Below are 25,086 nucleotides of genomic sequence, written 5' to 3'. Positions count from 1 at the left end.
ACAACTGGATCCTGAGAGTGGGAGTTATTGGAGGAAGCAATGCGTCTTATCTGTTGCAAATGGGGCATGCCCCACATAGACTTGATGGTATTTCAGCGAAATTCCAAGGCATCATGCTTCTGCAGTCGCAGAAGGGAACACAGAGCAGGAGGAGTCGATGCCTTGGTACTTCCATGGCTGTGGGATATTATTTTATACTTGTTTCTGCCATAGCCGCTGGTGGGCAAAGAATTGTGGCGAGTAGAGATTCATCCTGGAGAAGCGATTCTAGTGTCACTGGAGTGGCTGCAGTGGCCATGGTTTGCAGATCTGGTCAATCTAGCAGTGGGCGAGCCATTGTGGCTTGTCCAGCTACCAAAACTTCTTCACTAAGGTCCCATATTTTCAGATCAGGCAGCTCAATTCTTTATCATGGCTTGGCTTTTGAGAGGAAGCATTTAAGATGGAAAGGGTATTCCGAGGATATTTCTACTCTGCTGCAAGCTAGGAAGACATCTTTAGCGTATGTGAGGATCTGGAGAGTTTTTGAGTCTTGGTGTGCAGAACAGGTTGTTAAACCTACTCGAGTGTCCGTGGCACACATTTTAACCTTCTTGCAATGAGGGTTGGTGAAGGGTTTGGCCTTTAATTCGCTCAGAGTACAGGTGGCAGTGTTGGGCTGTCTTCAAGGCAAGGTGCAGGGAGTGGCCTTAGCTGCACATTCTGATGTAGTGCGTTTTCTCCAGGGGGCGAAGCATTTGTGACCTCCGGTGCAGAAGTTGTGTCCCTCCTGGAGCCTTAACTTGGTCCTTAAGGGGATCTGTTCGTCTCCGTTCGAGCCTCTTAGAAAAGCAACTATGAAAATTCTCACCTTAAAGGTTATTTTTCTGATGGCAATTTGTTCCACTAGAAGGATTTCAGAACGTCAGGGATCTTTTTTTGAGGATTATGGAACCTTCCGAAGGTGGTGTCGTTATTCCACTTGAACACTCGATAAGGCTTCGGGCCTTCCCAAACCTGGATGCGGCAGCGCCTAAAACAAGAGTGTTGAGACTAATGGATGTAAAGCGGGCATTTTTGCTTTACATCCATTGCTTAAGGTCACTAATAGTTTCTGGCTGTCGGGTCATCTTTTTGCGCTATGGAGTGGTGCAAAAAAGGGACACAAGGCTTTAAAATCCATCATAGTGCAGTGCTTGAAGGAAGCAATAGGTTCAGCGTACATCTGTCAAGATCATCCTATTCCTGAGGGCTCACTCTACTCAATGACAGTGACGTCTTGGGCCAAATGTCAACAGGTATCGCCACAAGAGATTTGTAGGATGGCTACTTGGAACTTGTTGCACACTTTCGCCATCCATCATTTGGATGTCCAGGCTCTGGAGGCCATAGGCTTTGGTAAAAGTGTGTTTTGAGCGGGACTTTCGCAGTTCCAGTCTGGATTGATCTGGGTATGAACAGGAAAGGAAAATTGATTCTTACCTGCTAATTTTCATTCCTGGAATACCACAGATCAGTTCAGAGTCCTGCCCAGTTGGTGTGGGGAGAATTGGAGAGTCCACTCGATCTATTATTGTAAATAGGCTGAAGAATAGCACAAGTTTCATTTAGTTTCTCATGCTATTAAGGTTGGAGAAGTTTTTCCATTATAAGGTTCCACTTCCTACTGCTTGTTCAGGGGGACATGATTATGTTTGTAGTTGTGTTCGTTGGTATCTTGGCTTGGGTGCAGGTTAATACAGAGGGACCTCAGGTGGCGCACCAGGTTATATGGCAGTGTCAGCAAAACTTTCTTTGTTTCCATCTGCTGGAAGGGAGGCAAAACCCAGGAGTCTGGACTGATCTGTGGTATTCCAGGAACGAAAATTAGCAGGTAAGAACAATTTTCCTTTCCATCCTGTTGGTGGGATTCTTTTTCTTACCGTTTCCCCTTTTTTGTTAAAGACCACCCTTAGCTAGGGAGATCCATCAGTGTGACTCTATAAGTGATGTTTCTTACCTGTAATTGCTGTTCTCTGAAGATAGTGGCATCATCTGCCACACATACCCTTCCCTCTCTACCTTCTGAAGTTCAGCTCATTAGCTTAATAACAGAACTGAGGCAGTGTGGACTGGCACACATGCCCAGAGGGGCCTTTGTTTTTTTCCTGGAAAAATGTTCTGTCTTGACGCTGTCAGATGACATCATTCATCAGTGTGACTAGTGGTTCCCTTGTCTTTGGAGACAGCCTGTCACAGGACAACAATGTCACTTTTCTGCTACTGATTTATCTCCCTTTTTTGCTGTTCTAGTCCGATGTTGGTGGGGACCCAGGGTGCGTGCAGAAAACTGATACTAGGGTACCTAGTATCCTGAAAGAGCATAAGCTTCCTGCTATAAACAAAAAGAGAGACAAGAAGCCACAGAAGCTGTCAGTGAATTCCAAGAACCTGGGAACCCGGGGCCAGTACCTGCAGCATGAAACCACAGGTGAGAGTGGCTGAAAAAAGTCATCCTTTGGTTGTAAATTTATTTTGCAGAAATGAATCCTGATTTTGCCTATGTATGCCTGCTTTGGGACTTGTAGATCTGCACTGTGGTAGGGGGTATGGGGTCAGGGCTCCAGCAGCTGAGACCATGGGGTGGCAAGTTTAGCCTGAGCTTGACCTCAGGATATTGATGAGAAGCTTTGGAAGGGGTGTCCTGCTATGCCTTCTCCCAGAACTGCCAGAAAGGATGTGGATAATGGAAAAACTGCTCAATAGATTCCTGAGGGCTCCTGCCTGCACACTTACTTTTATCTGGGTAGTACAAAGGGGGAATTCACCCATAGAAGCAGCATTTCTGGGCTTGTGCAGGTTATTAGAAGCTGATACCAGACATTTTTTTTTTTAATTCTTACCTAAAAAATTACTAGTTAGAACTCAGACTACATATAAACTGATGATATTGTAATAAACAGTACTGTAAACCAAGTATTGTATATGTTAACTTTGACAGTATATAGAAAAGATATTATATAGCATGAGGTTCTGCCTGATATTTTATCCTTGTACAAATTAAAATGGACAAAGTATATTTATAAAAGTGTTCACATTTAATAGAGGTAATCGATAAGGTATTACACACAACAGCTCCGCAGATGCAGATTTTCTCAAAGAGGAAGAAGTTGCAACCCAGGAAACTGCCAGATTTGCTGAGCAAGGCCGAGGTGGGGAATGCAAGAGGACCAAAGAACAGAGAAGGGAAGACCTTGAAAGCAGCTAGAGAGCAGGGTGAGAAAAGCAAAGTGCTAGAAATTACTGCAGATGCTCCATGAGTGGTTAGCAGTACAGTGTAATCCAAACCACTTTAACCCGATTGCAACAATCCCTAAGCTCAATGTATGGAAGCTCAAAGAACTGATATTTATGCCTAAATACCAGTCTCGAGTGCAAAGCTTCCTAAATATACTTTGCTGAGCAGAGAAATATACTGTATCTCAGCTTCCAATTCTAGTTTAGCTTCCTGTCAGTAGACTACCACCTCCCTAGAACAGGTATTTCACTCATCTCCCATAGAAAGCCTTATAGGCCCTCACGTTACCACTCACTGCTGAAACAGGCAATGTCCCAGTAACTTTCATTTGTGGCAGCTATTTTATTTACTTCCCGGAATATTCTCCGCGTAGGCTTAATGGATTAAACACTTGGACTGTTGCATTGCATGCAAGAGAAGAGCAAAACTAAAAGAATGTTTAATTGAATGTAGTTATTTCTTGTGACATATGATAGGTGTTTTGCCAGACGTCTGTTAAGTGTGAGAAAGCCTGTCCATGAAGTTTGGAGGCGGGGACTGCAAAACACATCAAATACTTAAATTTTGAATGTATTGTCAATGCAGATCCACTGCCAGATGGCAGTAGGCAGATGAGCAAGACCGAAGCCCAGGATCGTCGTCATCAAAGGAGAGAGAAACCAGTCCAACCCAGCCAGCCAAATGCAAACCCTCAAGCGGGTATGACTGGAAATAGAAATGCTTTTCCTCAAGCTTACCGCTCCCCATATCAGTCATCGGCACCAGCTTCCCCAAGAACTAATGGCGCTTTGGCACAGAGAAAGTCAAATGGGCCATTCAGAGTATCTACTAGCAGAGTACAAACCAGAATTTCTCCTTTCAGGTTCAGAGATGAAGATTTTTATTGTCTATTGGATCAGAACACTGAAGATGCCCCAGAAGAAATCAGTGATATCAAAGATGATGATCTGTTTCAAGAAGATAATCTTTCATGTAGTGCAGAAGTGCCACCAATTATTTTCAATAAAACTGATAGACTCAGCAGGAGTAGCTCAGTGCAAATCATACATCCCAGTTCTGAAGAGGAATATAGTGATACTGCTAATGTTCCATCAGATGCAGCTGAATCTTCCAATAAGTCATTAACACAGTTCAACTTGATGGCTGCATCTGCTGAACATTCTCCATTAGAAGAGATAAAGTCTTCAAGTCCTTCTGCCAGGAATTCTGTGTTAGCTGGTAATAATGAAGATGAAAGGGAAACCAACTTATTCAGTCCAACAAGTGCCAACTTGGAACATAATCCTGAGAGTGCCAGTCCTCCTGAGAGTGCCAGTCCTCCTAAGAGTGCCAGTCCTCCTAAGAGTGCCAGTCCTCCTAAGAGTGCCAGTCCTCCTGAGGCTTTCGATACAAATGAGAATTCTGTAGACAATGTGCCTACATTCAATATTCATGATGAAGGATGGCAAGCCAGTGAAAATCCTCAAAGGCCATCTTCTGCCTCAAGTACTAGGTCATCAACTCATACACCAATATTAATTTCTTCCTATAACCTTCCAAGATCATTAATATCTTCTTCACACACAGAGGTAGTCTTAACCAGCCAGCATTCTTCAACCACTTCTATTGGGTTGGAGTTGGAGTTGGAGTTGGATATGAATGAAAGTCCAAGGACTTCCTTTACACTTACAAGAAATACAGATTCTTCAACCAGGACAGAAAACCAAGACTCTATAATTCCTGTGAGCCAGGAACCTGAAGAAAGTGTCAGGGAGCCTCAAAATATCACACACAGCCTAGATAGCCCATCTCCCAGGGGTGACCCCAACAGAGAAGAATCAGTCTTACCTAATTCACAGAGCTCTTCTTCATCTGTGAATGCTCCTTACCCCCTGGCATTGCTGAATGTTGCAACCAATCACCAATTAACAGGCACTCTACAAGAGGAATTGCCATTTACTCTGGTCACCATTTCTGAGCTCCAGAACCAGGCCAGCGTCATAAACAGAATAGCGGCCCTCACTGCGGCCAGTGAGAAAGAGAGGAGCAAACCCCAGGCAGACCCGGAGAAGCTCAAGAAGCTACAGGAAAGGTGAGGCATTTTGTTTTTTCACAGAGCAGGGACCGAATGGCTGCTATATGTTTTTTCAGTATGGCTTTGCTAGCGCTTAGATAAGTGTAGAGCTGAATGGAATTTCAACTTGTAAATCTAAAGCTGATATCTGGCCATCTTGTTTTCACTGAGTAAAACTTACCCAAACAAATCAGAGATGTTCTGAGAGTATTCAGGTACAGGGCTAATTATCCAGATAACTTAATGCCAATATTTAGTGTTATCTGGGTAAGTCTAGTCATGCTGGAGAGTAGTCCTAATGTTATTTGGATAACTTTCTGAATAACTTGGACTTTATCCAGGTATATTCAGCAGATAAAGAAGACTGGTTTTGTTTATCCTGTTTTGTTTTTTTTTCTTTCTTGCCACTTTGTCAGCTGTTACTACTGTATCCCATATTATCTTTTTCTGCACTGCAGTGATTCTCCCTGGGCAAAAGCATATTTGATGAACTGTGGGTTTATCTGCTGATGCACATAAAGCTAAATTCTGCTTTTTACATTAACAACTTATGTCGAAAGATTTTTTTTCCCATTAAACAAAAACTTTGCCGGGATTTCAAACGCTTGGAAAATATTCCTTCCCATAGGATGCCTCTCAGAGGAAGAAAGTGAAGAAGGTCTGGGACAGGCAGAGAGGATTTCTAGATATGAAAATATGAAGGGAACACCAGAGATCAGGCACTGGCCCCACAGTAGCAACTTCAGGAAAAAAGATTCAGTGTGGGCCCTATGGTGCCTTGCCCTCTCACATAGTCTTCCTGTTGCTATTGAAACCTATGCAAGGGGCGGGATGCCACAAGGCCTCTGAGCACACAAGGGCTCACAGGCCTGCCTGCTGAATTTTTCCTGAAGTTGCTGCTGCTGGGCCAGCACCTGTATGGAGGACAGTGGCAGCAGTGACTTCGAGTTAAGTGGGGTGGGTGGGTCTGTATAATATCAATCTGTTGGGGGGAGAAGACTCCTTCCTCCCCTCCCCCTGCCTATGGGAATCTACACCTACATGGTAAAGCCGGCCTTGGCATTACCACCACAAAGGATCCTCTGTGCTTTCCCTATGCCCCTCCATTGCCTTCCCTGGAAGGCCTTTCCATTTATTTTATTTATTTATTTATTGTTTTTGTTATACCGAGTTTCATGATAGGCATCACATCAACCCGGTTTACAAATAACAAGGAGTGTAAAGCATAACGTAACGTAAAAAACAATATTTTCAATAAGAACCTTAAACTTTAAATACAGTGAATCAGAAAAAGGGAGAGGGAAAGTTACAAAAAACAAGGAAAATAAACTTGGGATGGAAGGGGAGAAATTGAACAGCACAATATTTACATTTCAGCCTATTGATACATTAGAATAGCAAGTGAAAAAATAAGACTATGAAACGGTACATAGGTAATCAAATGAATAAATATGACAGTTGTGAATGGTAATAGTATGATAAATATTCAGCAGGAATTAGTGAGAGAGGGTTTGAGGTTGGTTGATTCGTGTTTACATTCCATGAAAAAAGCACTATGTTACTCCCTTCTCTCACCTCCTCCAGCATCAGGTAGAGCTTTTTAACCTACTACATCATTTTTTAACCTACCTTAGGTAGGTGAGTTTTTGGATGGGAAGTGACATTTGTTGACCATAGATCATTACAGTTAGGGGCTTGTTCTCCTTGAGGTTTAGGTAAACTGGACAAAATACAGCAATTACAAAATGTCCTCCATTTACCAGCTAAACTTTAGCCTAATAAAAAGAGGTAGTGTGGTGGAGGATGGCATTCTGAGGGCATGACTAACAATTCATCTGGCTAACGCTGCCATACAGTGAAATTACTTCCTGATAATTTCCTTTCCTCTGGGACAGACAGGCCAGTCCACACAAGTGGGTTATGCACTGCAACCAGCCGATGGAGACAGAGAACACAGATTTGCTGATGTTACTCATATATAGCCCTGCACAGATATCAACCTGCCAATATTTTTACAAAAGCCAACTGTGGACAACTGAACAACTCAAACGATAATACAAACTGTTATAATTTTTTTTTCTTCTGGATAACCAGAAGCATGGACTCAGCAGGAAAAGCCAGGGAGGAAAACTACAGTGAGATATCTATCCTGCTGAAGGCACTCATTTAACAGATCTCACACAGAACAAAAAAAAAAGGTCCCATTATATCCTCATTCTGCCTTAATGAATATTTCTGCTGAGAACCAGCAAGGAAAATAGACCAGACCACAACAAGGCAGCCCCGAGCAGGAGTGTGGACTGGCCAGCCTGTCCCAGAGGAAAGGAAATTATCAGGTAAGAAGTATTTTCACCTTCTTCTTCATACTCAAATGGGATGTACCAAACCTACTCCCCAGAAGGGTGGGAGGTTGCCTGTGCTCCCAACAGAACCATCCTGGCAAAGGATGCATCTCCCCTCTCCCCGACATCCAACTAATAATGCTGGGTGAAAGTATGCAAAGAAGACCTGTTCACTCCTCAACAGATGTCTTCTGGAGAGACCAAACTCAATTCTGCCCAAGGCACAGCCTGTGTTCAGGTAGAATGCACCTTAACTTGCTTTTGTAAAGGTGTACCCATGTCCACATACGCCATCGTTATCACATCCTTAATTCAATGAACCACTGTAGCATGAGACGCTGCCTCACTCCCATGGAGGAAGAAAAGCCGGTCCAATTTGCGAAAATCATTAGTAATCTTAAGATACAGCAACAAAAGGCGATACACATCCAAAGAATGCAGAACCTTAAATTCCTGCGCATCCAAATCCCTATCCAAAGATGTTAAAGAAATGGACTGATTCAAGTGAAAATCCAAAACGACTTTCAGCAAAACGGAAGGTACAGTTCTAATCTGCACCCTATCCGGAGTAATAACAGAGCCTGTAGTTCCGAAATCCACCATGTTGAACAAATCGCAGCCAGGAACACTGTTTTCATGATCAGTAATCATAAGGAAAGGCGCCGAAGTGGGTGAAAGGTGGGACCCACCAAAAAAAAACGCCAGATTCAAATCCTAAAGGGGCACCAAAATATGTAACAGCAGCCGAATATGCTTCACTCCCCTCAAAAATCAAGACACATCTGAATGAGGTCTCCTCTGCACATGGCCTCGATAACATGCCAATGCCACAATTTGCACTTTTAGCATATTCAGGGACAATCCCTTAAAAAGGCCTTCCTGAAGAAATTCCAAAATTAATAGAATGTGTTGCGAGGTCTTGGTGGACCCTTGGGCCGGCCTGATGGAGAAGAGGGATGGTGAGAAGAGGAGTCTCCGTAGATGGGACACAGGCCGGGAGGCGGATACCTGGAAGAGCGATGAGGTAGATCTTCACCCTGGAAGCCCGAGACTCCCCCGGGAGGAGCCCGTAGGAGCCGGGCCGCTGGGCCTTAGGAGACTGAAGACGAGGACTTCACCCTGGAAGCCCGAGGCTCCCCCGGGAAGAGCCCATAGGAGCCGGGCCGCTGGGCCTTAGGAGACTGAAGACAAGGACTTCACCCTGGAAGCCTGAGGCTCCCCCGGGAGGAGCCCGGGCCGCTGGGGCTTAGGCGATCAGCAAAACCAGTAGAGACGGTCCGGGGTCGAGGCAGGCTGAAGTCGGAACCAGAGAAGCAGTACCGGGACAGGCAGGGAAGATCCAGGACCAGAACAGAGGCAGAGAAGAATCTGGAACAAGAAGGACCGGGACTGGAACTGAAGCAGAAGCTGGAGCACGAGAGGAAGATCCAGACCTAGAGCTGGATCAACTGGAGCTGGAACAACTGGAAGAACTGGAAACAGCAAGGAAGCAGGCAAGCGCCCAGAGCACACAGCAACAAGTACCAGAAGGTAACCTTGTTGCAAGGCATCAAACAGAGGCAGACGCCGGCCTTAAGTATTTGCCGGCGTCTGATGTCATGGAAAGGGGCGGCCTGCGAAAAGCCCTTTAAATTCACCCTTCTCACGCGCGCTTAGGAGGGGAGGGGATGAACTTAGCGCCTCGGCGGCGTCTCCCTCGTGGAGACGCTGCCGCAGATCAGGCCTTGCCGGCCCGCCCGGGCACAGCAGTTGCTGCCGGGAACCAGGCCCACGGACCGGCGAACCAAAGCGGAGCTCCCGGGCCCGGGACCCCAGAAGAGAAGGTAAGGTCCCGGTCGTGAGTGCTGCGACCGGGACTGCAACAGGAATGGATGCTTTCGAAGGAAGACATGACTGCTCTTGGCACCAAATTTTCAAAAATCCACCAGACTTGAATGTAGGTCAAAGAAGTAGAAAATTTACATGCTCAGAACAAGGTGCTTACTATGGCCAATGAATAACCTTGCCTCAAGAGTCCAGCCTTCTTAAGGGCCAAAACCGAAAGACAAAACTGAGCCGGGTTTTCGTGAAGGATCAGACCCTGCCAAACTAGATTCCTGCATATTGGCAGCCTCAACATCTTGCCCTTCTCTCACTTAAGATCGGCGTACCATGGCCTTCGTGGCCAATCTGCATCAAGCCTGGATGCTGAACCACCTTCTGCAGCAACCTGCCTATCATGGGCCATGGAGGGAACACATAGAGTAACTTGTCCCATGGCCATGACAACCAACATATCGATCCTGAGCATCTCTCCTCCAACTGTAAAAATGATCCACTTTCTCATTCTCTTGATTCATCGTCAGATCCAGGCAAGGCTGGAACTATGAGCTGAAATGCCTCGTGCGCCAGCTCCCATTCTCCTGTGTCGGCTGAGATAGTCTACCCAAACGTTTTTGAGCCCTGTGATATTTATTTATTTAGGTGTTTTATATTGTTGTTCCAAGCTAAGATCACAACGGTTTACAAAGTCATTGTTTGGTTTCAGGTTCAACATTCCCATTCTAGGCCATCATTCATATTCTGGGTTAATACAAACAGCTACTACGTAGTCTAGGTTATATTCATGCATTATTTAGTTTCTTATAATTATAAATACCTATTCTAGGTCAACACAACAGCATCAAGTATGAGCTAATTAAGGTGCTATTTTGTTCCATTATCCTATGTGTCATAGTCAGAATGGTGTCTTTTTTACTTTACATCGTTCAAATCTTTTTGCTCAATTTAATACTAAAGATCTGATAGTGACGAAATTCATTTATTGGCTATATCATTAGATTGTAAGCTTTTCTAAACAGCCATGTTTTCAGTTCCTGTTTAAAACTCTTTCTTTTTGTTATCAGATGTAGTGACTCTGGGAGAGAATTCCATAACTTGGGGCCCACTATGGAAAACATGCGATCTTTTATTTGCATTAAGTTTGTGCTCTGTTTTATTGGCATTTTTTGAAGTCCTTTATCTTGCGATCTTAGGGCTCTGCAGTATGTTTGGTTGAAGAGTCACTTCTAATAGGCATGGGTCAATGTTGTTGACGATAATTAAAAATTAGAGTCAATACTTTATAATGAATTCTGGAATGTACAGGAAGCCAGTGCAGTGCAATTAGCGAGGAGGTGATGTGGTCAAATTTCCTTGTCCCTATGGGAGGCTGATAGTGCCTGAAGATGCTGCTCTGCTCAAGGCAGCAGAATGTCCATCTCCAGAGAGAACTGTTGACTCCGCGTCCCTTCTTGATGATTTATGTCCTTCTTGATGATTTATGTAGGCTACCACCATGGCATTGTCCAACATCACTCATACTGTTTTCCTGTTCAGCTGGTCTGCAAACCTCAAGAATGCCAGTCGAATTGCTTAAGCCTCTAACCGATTGATGGACCATGCCATCTCCTCAGGAGACCACAGTCCCTGAGCCACTTACTGCTGGACATGGACTCCCCAGCCCTGGAGGCTCGCATCTGTAGTGACTACTATCCAATTGGGAACTTCCAAGTCCACCCCTTTGCTGAGATGAACCTTCTGCATCCACCAGAGCAACTTCTGTTTCACCTCCGGCAGCAAAGACAGCCATACACCGTACTCCTAAGATTAAGGACTCCACCTGGCCAGCAAAGACCTTTAAAGCAAGTGCGCCCTCACCCATGGGACTACCTCCAGCATCGCTGCCGTTGAGCCCATCTGTAGGTTTGTCCACACCATCAGATGGTGCATCACCCAAAGTGCCTGGACTTGTTCCCAAATTTTTCTGGATAAGCTATTCTGGGAGAAATACTTTTCTCAGAGCTGTAACAAACTGAACACCTAAATATTGCAGAACCTGGGAGGGTTGCAGCCTGCTATTGGCTAAATTTACCACGCATCCTAGCTCCTGCAACAGCTGGACTACTCTGCGAGATACTACATGACTCTATGCTAGCGATTTGGCTCTGATTAGCCAGTCATCTAGATATGGGTGAACTAAGATGGTTCCTTGCAAAGAGTTGTATCCACCACCACAATCACCTTGGAAAAAATTCTGGGCACTGTGGCCAAGCCGGATAGTAATGTTTGAAACTGATAATGGCATCCTAGTACCACAAAAAAGCAAAAATGCTGATGCTCTTTGTGGATCAGGATATGCAAATAGTTAGATCGAGCAAAGTGAGAAATTCTCCCTTCTGAACCGTCATGATCACCAACTGCAAGGTCTCCATTCTGAAGTGGGTCACCCGAAGAAAGCGATTGACCCTTTCAGATCCAAAATGGGACAAAATGAACCCTCCTTTTTGGGAACCACAAAGTAAATGGAACAACAGCCTGCACCTTCCTGTTCCTTTGGAACTGGAACCACTTCAACTCAATCAGCCACTGCAAAGTGGAATGTATGGCAGCCTTCTCGAGAGAGTTGCATGGGAAAACTATAAAAGCATCTGTAAGTGGTCAGATTAGCTCCAACATAGTCTCTCACTACCTCCAACACCCATTGGTTGGAAGTGAGTTGGGCCCGTCTTCGATAAAAGACAGACATCCACCTATCTCTGGCACTGAAGGATGGACCCCCAAAACTTCATTGCGAAGAACAGGCAGCCCCTGAACCGGAGCTTCCATCCTTACCAGGCTTCTTTGATTGAAAAGACCGAGTCCGTCTGAAAGATCAAGATTTCTGGCTTCCAGAACGCTGGATGGTCAAAACCAATGCGAGTCGTGAAAACATCTCCTCGAGTAGAAGCGTGGAGCCAACTTCTTTGTCCTCTGGCAACTGAGGAAACTTGGAATTTCCCCACTGATTCACCATCTTTTCTAACTTGTCCCCAACAATAGGTGACCTTTGAAGAGTAACTTTGTGAGATTCAATTTAGAAATAGTATCAGCTGACCAGTTCCACAGCCAAAGTAGGCGTCCAGCCATTATTACTGAAGCAATTCCCTGAGCCGCAGTATGTGCCAAATCATAACCAGCATCCAACAGGAACGTAGCCCCTGGCTCTAAGTAAGGGCCACTGTCTCCGAACACTTTCTGTGCCTCCTGGGTCAAACGCAAACTGGCTTGCACTAATATACGGTAATTAAACAGAGGGAAATCCTAACACAACTCTCTGATATCCTATAAACTATATTACTTCACAGAGAGACAACATACATAATAATATAATTTATTATTTATTTAGAAAACACAAGGTATTCACCTATCTAAACATTTTAAAATCTAAACTTACACATTCAACCACCATTCACACACCAACATAAAAATTCTGTGTTACACAAACAATCCTGAATTACAGTTAACCAATACACATCATTATTACAATTTTAAGACAAAGATTTATTTTATATTGCTTGACTTATTTTATATATCCTATCCATGTCCTATCCATATCCAGGACATGGACAGGACATGGATAGGATATATAAAATAAGTCAAGCAATATAAAATAAATCTTTGTCTTAAAATTGTAATAATGATGTGTATTGGTTAACTGTAATTCAGGATTGTTTGTGTAACACAGAATTTTTATGTTGGTGTGTGAATGGTGGTTGAATGTGTAAGTTTAGATTTTAAAATGTTTAGATAGGTGAATACCTTGTGTTTTCTAAATAAATAATAAATTATATTATTATGTATGTTGTCTCTCTGTGAAGTAATATAGTTTGCACTAATATACAACAGCAAACGGAAATCTGCAGATTCATGGCCATCGCTTCATAGGCCTGTTTCAGAATAGCCTCAGTCTTCCGATCCTGAGCATCCTTCAGGGCTAGAGGATGGGAATAAATAAAAAAGTTTAACCGGCATGGAGCGGCAGTTACTACCTTGGGAAGCTTGCTGGGCAGACTAGATGGACCATTTTGGTCTTTTTCTGCTGTCATTACTATATTACTCCACCTTCCACCAGTATGCTGGTCTGTTTAGTCACTGAGCACCTTCCACCAGAATGGTGGTCTATTTTGTCACTGAGCACACCAGTGCATCCACCTTCAGGAAACACCACTGGTCCCGTACTATAGGGATCCAGGGGGTAAATACTGGCCAAGGATCATCCTCTTTTAAAATTTGCCTGTGGAACACTCCACTCCAAGTCCTTCAGCTCTTGCATCACTTCGTGGAGAGGGAAAAAAAAGAGGAAACCTTCCATAAGCTGACCATAATAGGATCTTTCTTTTGCATCTTGACCATAACCGGAGCTGTCCCATCACAACCCAATGCCTTTAGTGGCTGCAAAATCAGCCCAGAGAACTCTTCCTGATGAAAAAAATCGCAATGTAATTCTATGTGGAATCTCGCCCTCCTCCAATGCCACCTCTGTGGTGTCTGTCATAGAGGAACCAGGCTCTTCCTCCATCATCTTCCCCTCTTTCCTCCCTCTGTCCATTTTGCTGCTTAGCATGCATGGATGGAGAAGAGGCTGGGGTCACTCGTTTGCTACTGTGCGAGGAGGGCTTCTTGGCACAAGTTTGCCCACGGGCACCCAAATGTGAATCATCCTACTCTTAAAAAATTCCTACTCTTAAAAAATTCAATCCAAGAGAGGGCTGACAGGCCCATGCCCGGAATCAGGGAAATAGGCAAAACCACCTCCAAAACCTGTCCTGTGGGAACATGAGAAAAAGGCTGTATTGGAGGGAGGCGAGCCACCAGGAAAGGAATTGCTAAATCCCCCTCCCCTGCCCCCCCGGGTGGCAGTTTCCTCTCCCACCAAGGAAGGCGTAGCTAAATTCCACCCCCCCCCCCCCCCCCCCCACCGAAGTCTCCCCCGGCTCTTGCTCTCGCACCTGGTACCCCCCCTTCCTGTGCCTCCAAAGCTGAGCGACACTTTAGGAGTAATTACCCTCATGACAAGCAGCACATAACAGGAGCCATTTCCCACACGCTGGCTGCCCTGCACTATCTTATCAAGTTTTCCGGCAAATAATATTGTAAAAGACAACATCAACAAGAATAAAAAACAGGGTACAATATACAAAGGGCATTGATTTCACAGTTACAAAATAATTCAAGTTCCCCAAGTTATTTTGCATTAATTCACACAAGGCAGGGCCTAAGGTGACCATTTGTTCTGATGGCATATTCCCCATATATTTTCATACTTAGAAGATTCCCCTTTTAAATCAAGCTGAAGCTTTTCCAAATCAGCTATGTCTCTTACTTGTGCTTTCCAGTGAAACATTGTAGGATAAAATTTCCAGAAGATTGCAATAGAAAATCTAGCTGCCAGTAGCCGCTGCCCTACCAATTTATGAAAGTTTTGGAGTATAAGTGAACCTGTCCACCTATCCAGCAGACCTAATAAAGGCGTAACATGAAACAATGTTAAGAATATCAGATATTTCTTTTTCCTTTTTTATTTATTTAAATGTTTTATATGCCATCATTCCATGTGAGAATCACTAGTTCATAACGGTTTACAGGTATAAAACATTCATAATTAAAATGAGTGTTACAAGGTGGACAAACATTCATAATAAACTGAATTATTACAATGGTAGACAAATAGTATGAAAACAAAGCTAGATTATAGGGGTTTGCAAAGGGGGTTATTATTCAAGACTTATTTTGTTTATTTGAGTCATGGGGAACTGGGTGTTTCTGTCAAGTAGAAGGCATTTTTGAATAGCCAAGTTTTTAAGTCGCTCTTGAATTTCTTTTTGTCTGTTAATGATCAAAGTTCCTCTGGCATGGAGTTCCATAGTTTGGGTCCAGCAAGTGATATCACTCCCTCTCTAATTTGCGTTAGTTGAGAATTTTTTAAGTTCGGGATTTCTAGGAGGCTTTTGTTCTGAGATCTGAGCGTTTACAGGGGGCTTGTTGGTTTACATTTTATTCCCAGCAGATCATTGTTGTTTGGGTTAATGTCATTGAATATTATTGTTAGAACTTTATAATGTATTCTTGACTGTACAGGAAGTCAATGCAGAGCCATCAGTGTTGGGGTGATATGGTCAAATTTCCTTGCTCCAGACCATAGTCTAGCTGTGGCATTTTGCAGTAGTTGCAGAGATTTTAAGTAAATCCTGGAAGACCTAGAAATAAGGAATTACAGTAATCCAGGTTTGAGAATATGAGAGATTGTAATACTGTTCTGAAATCTGTTGTGTTTAGTAGAGGTTTCAATTGGTTTCTGCAGCTGGTTTCCGCAGCTTGTAGAAACCAGATCTAATCATTTTGCTTACGAGAGATTTCATTGTTAAATTTTCATCGATTTTGACCCCTAGGTCTCTCACTTGGGTTGCTGGGATTAATTGGCAACTTCCGAGATCTATCCCTGGGGGTACAGATTTTGGTGGGTTGCGGCTCAACCAAATAATTTCAGGTTTTTTGGGGCTCATCAAGGGTTTCCATTGCACTAGATTTTCTTTTCTTTTAATCATATATTCAGAAATGAGTTATGATGTTTTTTTCAAATGATTGTTAGATTTTAGCACATTTCCATCAATCCCGATATTTTTCAACTGTTGGCATAGCAGCAACAGTGTCAAAGGCAGCTGTTAAATCAATCAGGACTAGGCAGTATGATTTGATAGAGTCAAAACCCCATAATACAGGATCTATTATGTATTGAAGAAGAGTTTCTGTTGAGTGATTTTTCCAGAATCCAAATTGGTTAGGATAAAGTGTCTTTTTGTCTTCAAGATGATTCTCTAATTGGGTAAAGACTGCTTTTTCTACTTTTTTCACAATGAAGGTTAAGTTGGAGATTGGTCAATAGTTATCCCAATTTAGAATAAAACTCAGGCCTATGGTAAGCTGTATGCAATGCATCAGTTCAGTATGCTTGGCACATATAGTAATATGGTGTGCCGATGTCCAAATGTTCTTCCAGGCATTAGCATCCAGATTTGACCCTAACTCCTTATTCCAGGCTTCGATCAAGGAGAGTGCAGGGTCTGAACCATACTTCCCCTTTAAAAGGCCCCTATATACCATAGCAATCCCTTTGCATTTGGCCCCTGAATCAGTCAAATATGTCTTCACCCCATTCAGGGGACAAAGAGGATCAAGTAAATTAAAATGTTGCCCCACAGCAGCCCTTAATTGAAAGAAGGCAGCCCTTTCTAAATCAGAAAAATCTACAAAAGTATCATCCTCCCACAACTGGGATATAAAAACTAAGCCCTTATCTCTCCAGTACTTAAAGATTGGAGAAAAAGTATGGGGTTTTCATACAAAGGTGCTATAGGGGAATGTTTATCACTATGAATCCCCCAAATTGTATTTACTTGTCCCCAAATTGTGAGAGTATGTGCCAGTATAGGGCTTGTTCGACAGATTTTACGGCATATAACAGAACTAGGTGAAAGAAAAGGGAGCATGGCTAAATTAACCATTTCAGCCTGCACTTTTTCTAAAATCAGCCATGCTGCCTGTCCCCCATTCAGCCAATTATGCAGGCTTACCAATCTGTTGGCCAGTAATACAAGTGCAAATTGGGAGCGCCATACCACCCTGTGATTTAGGCAACCATAACTGCCCTAGCTTCACCTGGACTTTTTGCTTTCTCCAAATAAATTGAGTCATTGATCTGTTAAGCTCTTCAAAAACTGTAGCAGGCACCAATCGGGGGAGATATTGAAACAAGTACAGCAGTTTAGATAGTATGTTCATTTTAAGTAAAAACTAATATGACCCACCCACGAAATGGTAAGGTGAACCTACACAATTATGTCTTGTTTGTTTGTTTGTTTATTTATTTATTTATAGGTTTTTAGGTACCGAAGTATTGGTGAAGGCCTTCACTCCGGTTTACATTTTTAACAACGAGATAAAGTTACTATTTGATTGTTATTGTAACGTATAACATTGAACGAGGGGTATTTACAGGTAGCATATGCGAGGTGTGTTAATAGACGAGTATATTCACTTTAATATGAAGAGGGTTGAATTGGAAAAATACATTGAGATCGGAGGATCAGCAAGGGGGGGGATGGAGATGGGCTGGAAGGGATCATGAAGGGGGAGAGAAGAATATACATAGGTGTGGCAGGAGAGGGGGCTAGGGGGGTGGGATTGGAGGAGAGGGCAATGGGGTTGAAGGGGGTAGGGGAACTGCTGTGGTTGTCGAACATGTTGGTTTATCCAATCCCATCTTTGTAGGCTCGTTTGAAGAGCCATGTTTTGAGTAATTTTTTGAACATAGAGGTGGTGTTTTGCGTCCGGAGGTTGGACGGGAGGGAGTTCCAGATGTGGGGTCCGGCTATTGAAAATGCTCTTTTTCTGGTGGTGGTTAATTTGGCTGCGCTGACTGGTGGGATTTCGAGTTGTGATTTGTTGGTTTATCTTGTGCATCGTTGACAGTGGTGAGTTTGGATTAGGGATTTGAAGCAATCAGAGTCATTGTGGTGGATTGCGTTGTGAATGATTGTCAGGGTTTTGTACTCTATCCTTTTTTCAATGGGGAGCCAACGTAGGTCTTTTAGTACAGGTGAGATATGGTCAGTTCTTTTGAGGCCGGTGAGAATTCGAGCAGTGGCATTTTGTAGAATTTGCAGAGGGTGTATGGTTGATTTTGGCAGACCTATCAAGAGGGAGTTGCAGTAGTCGATGCCTGAGAATATCAAGGCTTGGAGAAAGGTTCTGAAGTCGGAGTGGTTAATTAAGGGTTTGAGGTGTTTGAGGATGGAAAGTTTGTGGAAGCCTTCTTTTGTTTTAGTGGTGATGTGTTTCTTGAGGTTGAGTTGGGGGTCGATCCAGAATCCTAGGTCTTTGACAAATTCTCTTAGTTTGATGGGGGTGTTATCGATGAGGATGGGGTGGGTCAAGTGATCACCAGAGATGTTTCTTTCGATCAACATACATTCAGTTTTGTCAGTGTTGATGCAGAGCTTAAGTTGGTTTAGTAGGAGTTTGATTCGGTTGATGGTTGTGGCGGCGATTTTTAGAGTGTTTTCAAGGGAGGCTGAGACAGGGATGATTAGCTGAATGTCATCAGCGTATAGGAAGTGGGTGATGGAGAGGCTTGATAGAAGTTGGCAGAGTGGTAGTAGGTAGATGTTGAAAAGGATGGCGGATAGTGAGGATCCTTGGGGTACACCAGTTTCGAGAGGGATGGCGTCAGAGATGTGGTTGTTTAGGTTGACCTTGTAGGATCTGTTTTGGAGGAAGGAAGAGAACCATTTTAGTGTTTTTCCAGATAGGCCTATTTCGAAGAGCCTGGCAATTAGGCTACTGTGCTCGACTGTGTCGAATGGGCAGATAGGTCGAGTAGGATGAGAATGTACCATTGTCCGTGGTCGAAGCCTCTTAAAATTGTGTTGGTTAGGTTGGTGAGCAGTGTTTTCGTACTATGATTTTTTCTGAAGCCGTGTTGAGATGGGTACCGGATGTTGTTTGTGTCAAGGTGGTCGTTCAGTTGTTTAAGGGTGGCTTTCTCGGTTAGCTTGGCGAGGAATGAAAGGTTTGAGATTGGACGGTAGTTACTTAGGTCGTAGGGGCCGAGGTTCTTTTTTAACCTTTATCATCATTGGACCATAATTCTTAGCATATAATCTTTTAACATTTTTAGTTATATTTATACCCAAATATTTGAAACCATCTATTGCCCAATGAAAAACAGAAAAACTGTTACGGTCCAGGGCCGTGCCCCGGGCCCTCCACTCACCTCCCGGCCCGGCCACGGCAGTCCCTCCTCTTCGGTCCCAAAGGCCCGAAACGAGGTCTACCGCTGCGCTCTCCCTGCGAGGGAGATGCCACTGCCGATCTGCAACTGGCCCTGCCCCCTAGGTGCACACGCACGCCGGGGCTTCAGTCTTAAAGGGGCCAGCGCGGGAAACTCAGGGACAGCCTCCCACTGACGTCAGACGCTGCCGGGTTATTTAAACCTGGTTGTCGCTGACATGCCTCGCCTTGCAACAAGGTTCACTCAGTCCCCTGAGTTGCTAGTTGCTGCGTTGGATCTTGGATAGTCTCTTCTACTTCTGGCTTCCGACCCGGCTTCATCCATTAACTTCGTCTTCGCTCCTGCTCCTGGTTTGGACTTCTGACTTCTAGCTTCCGACCTGGCTTCGTCCATTGATTTCGTCTTTGCTCCCGTTCCTGGTTTTGGTTTGGACTTCTGACCCGGCTCCGTCCACTGGTTCCAGCTTCCGCCCCTGGCTTTGACTTCGGACCTCTGACTTCTGACCCTGCTTCGTTCCTGGACTTCGACTTCTGTTCACTCCGCCTCTTCAGGTATCCGGTTCTTGCTGGCCCAGGGGATTCTCCTAAGTCCCAGTGGCTCGGGCTCTCATGGGCTCCTCCCGGGGTAGCAGCGGGCTTCCGAGGGTGAAGACTCTTCCAGCCTCCTGGGCCCTACCACCCTCATCTCTTCGACCACTTCCTGGATCCTTGGTTGCAGAGGGTCCCACCTAAGTCCAAGAGGTCCAGGTCCCTATGGGCTCCTGGGGGGGGACCTCGGACTTCCAGTGGTGAAGTCTTCTCCGGAGTCTCTCGTCAGTGCCGCCTCCCGGCTGCGACACTCACATTGGGTCTCCACAGTGCAACATCTACAGTCTCAGCCGGCCCATGGGTCCACGACCATAACAGTAACATTCTGGAAGAAGTATACGATCAGTGAGAAAAAACATTTCCAACTTCTCTAAATTTGTTTTTTATCCTGATAAACCCCCAAATTTTATAAGAAGGTCAAGAAATGCAGGCCCCGATGCAAAGGATTTAGTGATGTAAAGAGGATGTCGTCAGCATACAAAGAAATAAGATGCTCTCACCCTCCAGCCAAACTTGTAATCTCTGGGTGCTGACGTATGGCTTTTGCAAGGGGTTCAATGACAAAGTTAAATAATAAAGAGGATAAAGGGCACCCCTGCCTAGTGTCATGCGCAATTCCCCCAAAAAAGGGGACAAGGTGCCGATAATAAACAATTGCGCTCATTGTTGTTCGTACATTGCTGAAATCCACGCTAAAAATCTATCCAACATACCTGCACAAGTCATAACGTGAAACAGAAATGGCCAAGACACTTTATCAAAAGCCTTTTTTGCATCTAAAGATATTAAAAGACCTGAGACACTCTTTTGCTTAGCCAGATGTAGGATATTAAACAGTCACCTTGTACTGGAAGAAGAGACCCTACCCTTGACAAAACCAGTTTGATCATTATGGATCAGTTTAGAGAGGACCTGCTGCAGCCTCATTTGCAAAATTTTTGCCAGTATTTTTATGTCAGAGTTAAGAAGAGAAATAAGTCTACATGACCCACACTCCTCAACATCTTTCTCAGGCTTAGGAATAAGAAAAATAATAGCGTCCGCCATATCTCTCAAAGAGGAAGCAGTTAACCCAGCCAAATTGAAAATCAAATATAAAAAGTGTGCCACCTCTTGAAAAAAAATTTTTTAAATCTATAAGGGAGTCATGTGATGCGTAACAGAGTGAGACGTGCATTTCTCGGCTCTGTGCCTTATCCTGCCGAATTCACTCCCTCCCCATCATTAATATAGCTGATTTTGGCATCTTCATCTCTTTGCAGTTCAGGGCATTCGTAAAATTATGCTTCAGTAAGGTATGTCCATGTGTCTCACTAAGCGAGATAAAGAAAAAGTGAAGGAGTCAATACCACTGAACGCAAGCAAAATGGCGGCTGCCTCTCCATCCTCGGCTCCCGGCACCCTAACAAATTACATGATCACTGAGCGCCGTGGTGGTGGCATTAGAGCCTGAATTCAAATGTCTAATTGATAAATTTGAAGAGGTTTCGACATGGTTGGCTACATATGATACCCAGATTGGAGAGATGGAGCAAAGAATATCGACGAACAAAGAGTGCCTGCAAATGACAAATACTGAACTCCAACAACTGAAAGTGGAGGTCAAGCACCACGAACTTTGCATTGAAGATCTCGAGAACCGATCGCGCCGCAATAATCTGCATCTGATCAGGTTCCCAGAGGAGATGAGAAACACAGAATTGGCCCCCTTCCTGGAAAAATGGCTGCTGAAAGAACTAGGCCTCAGCGGGGTGCGAGGCCTCTTGCGGATCGAACGAGTGCACCACATCAGGAGTAGAGGGGACGGAGAAGTCCATCCGCGAGTAGTGATTTTTAAACTGCTGGACTTTTTTTTTTTTATTTGTAATTTTATTGCTGTGAAACATTAACATGTATAATCATATTCATCAATAAACCATAATTGAACAGCATTATACATTCAAACACTTATTCCCCCCCCCCCCACCCCTCCTTCATGCTACCTACCATAAAAGCAATACTATATGGTCAGTACAGTATACTATATTAAGTTGAGAATTGGTGCATAGCAGGATAAGTTTTGCTGTCTTTAAGGATTGGGAGAAAAAGTCAGTTGTCTCCACTTTATATAAGGGTTCTAGACAGAATCAAATTTAGGCAGATGATGATATTTGAGGGCAGTTAAACAATAAAGGGTACAAACTCGATCCAGGCGTAATCAATATTTTTGATGAGGTCGGTGGTAGTGGCTTCTTCCATGAAGCTGCGATTTCCATCTTGGTGGCTGTGCAAACCTGTTGGATAAAGATTTGAGCTGGTAAAGGTATAGTGTCGAAGACATATAGAAGCGCTTGGTCCTTGGTAAGAGAAATAATGAGTTTGAGAACTTCCGACAGCACCTCCAATATATACACTGCCAGACTGGTTGTATGTGTGCACATTCCCACCACATGTGTAAATAGGTGCCCTGGTGAGAGCACTGACGCCAACACTGGGATCCATTGGATAAGCGAAAGTGTTGTAGATGGACAGGAGTTAAGTGCCACCTACATAGAACTTTGTAGTTGGTTTCCATTATCCGGGCGGATATCGAGCCCCGTGATAGTCTCGAGAAAATCGTTGTCCATTCATCCTTGGAAAAACTTTTACCCAGGTCTTTTTCCCAGCTAATAAATGGGTAGGTTTGTTAGGAGGTCCAGTCTCCAGGAGTTTATATATTTTGGATATCAATCTATGGTGTTTTTTGGGGTTGGAACAGAATCCTTCAAATAGGGAGCGCTCTGAGGCCAAAAGACCCTGTGAGTGGATCTTATAGAAGAAATGTCAAAGCTGCATATATGGAAGGAAGTCCACATCGGAAAGTGAATATGACTCCCGAAGAGCTGTGAATGATAGGAATGTCCCTTGAACAAATACATGGGATAATCGAGTGATGCCCTTATCTTTCCAGGTAGCAAAGGCTGTCCCGGGTAGTCTTGGAGGAAAGGCGGTATTGTGGAATAAGGCTGTCTGTGTAAAGTAAGAGGCATCCCCCACAAGTTTATGTTTCCACTTGTGCCATACGTTCAAGGGTGTGTCTGGTGCATGGTGCCATATCGGAAGTAGGTCGCCAGGTATTTCGAGGTTGCCAGATCAAGGCTGAAAGTGGCATGTGTGATAGGCCTGTTCCATCTGGGTCCAAGGCTTAATATCATTGAGTCTGTGCCAGTCAATAATAGGAGGGAGCTGCGCTGTGGCATAGTAGCGAACAAGATTAGGTAGTCCCAGGCCGCCATGCTCTTTAGACTGAAATAGCACTGTTCTGGCCACTCTGGGTGGCTTACATTTCCACAAGAATCGGAGCAATTTTCTTTGCCACAATTTTAAGGTTACAATGTTAACGGAAATAGGCAAGGTTTGAAATAAGTAACGGAACCGGGGAAGTACATTCATTTTAAGAGTAGCCAATCGTCCCAACCAAGTTAAATTCCACCTTATGAGATCTTTATCAACCATTTGAATAAGGGGCGTGTAATTAAGCTGGAATAGCTCTGAGATATTTTTGCTGAGGTACACACCCAGATATTTAAGCTTAGAGGAGGCCCATTTGAAGGTATGAGATGATTGGAATAGAGTTACCATTGCAGAAGGGCAGGATATATTCAGAATTTCCGATTTGTCCCAATTTATTTTAAAACCTGAGACAGTGCTAAATTTGGCTAATTTGTGTTCTATCCCTTTTAAAGAAGATGAGGGATTACTTACTGTAAACAAGATGTCGTCTGCAAATAAGGACATCTTGTATTGCTGAGAGTTAAGAGAAAATCCTATAATGATAGAATTATTCCTAATCATGTGGCCAACGGTTCAAGGAAAATAGCAAAGAGAATAGGAGAAAGGGGACAATCTTGTCTGGTACCCCCTCTGGACATGGAAAGGATTGGAGTATCTATCATTTATTTTTAAACAGGCTGTTGGGGAACTATATAGGGCGGTAAGCCAATTGTGAAAATAAGGTCCAAACTTCATGGAATGTAGTGTTTGGAAAAGAAAAGGCCAATGGACCATGTCAAAGGCCTTTTCCGCATCTTTGGCCAACAGGAGCTGAGCCGTGTGTTGTTTTTTAGTGCCCTATAAGATATTGATAATTTTCCTCACATTATCACTAGCCATACGGCCTGGGATGAAACCCGCTTGATCAGGATGAATAATTTGGGCTATAAAACAATTTAATATGTCAGCTAATATCTTAGCTAATAGTTTAAGATCTAAGTTTATCAATGATATAGGCCTGTATGATGCGCATAGAGCAGGGTCTCTACCAGGTTTGGCGATAATATTAATACCAGCCTTGTCAGAATCTGGTAATAGGGTTCCTCCCTCTCGTAGTGAATTGAAATGGCGTAAGTGTAATGGGCCAAAGGTTTTATAAAATTTAGCCGTGAGACCATCAGGCCCCGGTGCTTTCCCCACTTTGAGACTTTTTATGACATTTAGGAGCTCAGTGGTTGTAACTTCTGCATTAAGAAGTTCCCGCATATCAGGTGAAAGGTGGGGTAGAGCAGCTGAGCGTAGATAGCTCTCGATATCCGTAGTTTGGATATGTGATTCAGCCGCGTATAGTGTTTGATAGAATTTTAGAAATTGGTGTGTGATAGCTGAATTGGTGGATTCTATATGACCCTTGTCATTTTGAATTTTGAGGATATGGTTTTGATAGGTTCGTTTTTTTTAATTGATGCGCAAGCAACTTTCCAGCTTTGTTCCCCCCTGATAGGTCAACTTTGAAATATTATCTCTGAGAAGGGAGCAGGCTGATTCTTTTTGTTTTTTTAGATAAGAAGCATGAGAGATAAAATGGCCCCGTATATAGGACTTGAAGCAGTCCCATACTAGTGTCAGAGAGTCTACTGAGTCAGCATTGTTCTGGAAGAAATCTCGAATCTCCTGTGAGGTTGTTTGGATAAAGGATGTCTCATGGAGAAGGGAGTCGTTGAGTCTCCAGAAATGACTACCATGGTCACCCCCTATGAGTTGTAGAGATAATATGGGGAGCGTGATCTAACCACGTGATTATGCCCACCTCGGTTTTTTGAATCATATAGTATAACGATTTGACTATAAAAAGGTAGTCAATACGAGAGTATGAATTATGTGCACTGGAGTAGTAGGTGTAAGAACGGGAATGTGGGTATTGTGCTCTCCAGGCATCTACCAGATTGTGAACCGTTAGCAGTTCCCTGAGAGCCCTTTAGACGTGT

At 43.8% G+C, this 25,086-nt stretch overlaps 1 protein-coding gene across 4 annotated transcripts in view; it reads left to right on the top strand.

Annotated features, from left to right (window-relative positions):
* MARCH10 (membrane associated ring-CH-type finger 10) overlaps positions 1-25,086 on the top strand; it is a 140,613-nt gene that overhangs the window by 41,771 nt on the left and 73,756 nt on the right. For 3 of the 4 annotated variants that reach the window (XM_029573957.1, XM_029573955.1, XM_029573953.1), the window contains 3 exons: positions 2,272-2,449; positions 3,064-3,234; positions 3,842-5,327. In XM_029573957.1, coding sequence (XP_029429817.1) covers positions 2,272-2,449; positions 3,064-3,234; positions 3,842-5,327 — 1,835 coding nt within the window. The remainder of the gene's footprint in view (positions 1-2,271; positions 2,450-3,063; positions 3,235-3,841; positions 5,328-25,086) is intronic. The other variant, XM_029573956.1, reaches the window with a different exon arrangement.

Source organism: Rhinatrema bivittatum, chromosome 12 (assembly GCF_901001135.1).
Source record: "Rhinatrema bivittatum chromosome 12, aRhiBiv1.1, whole genome shotgun sequence".
NCBI lineage: Eukaryota > Metazoa > Chordata > Amphibia > Gymnophiona > Rhinatrematidae > Rhinatrema > Rhinatrema bivittatum.
This window is presented reverse-complemented; position numbering and strand designations above follow the sequence as displayed.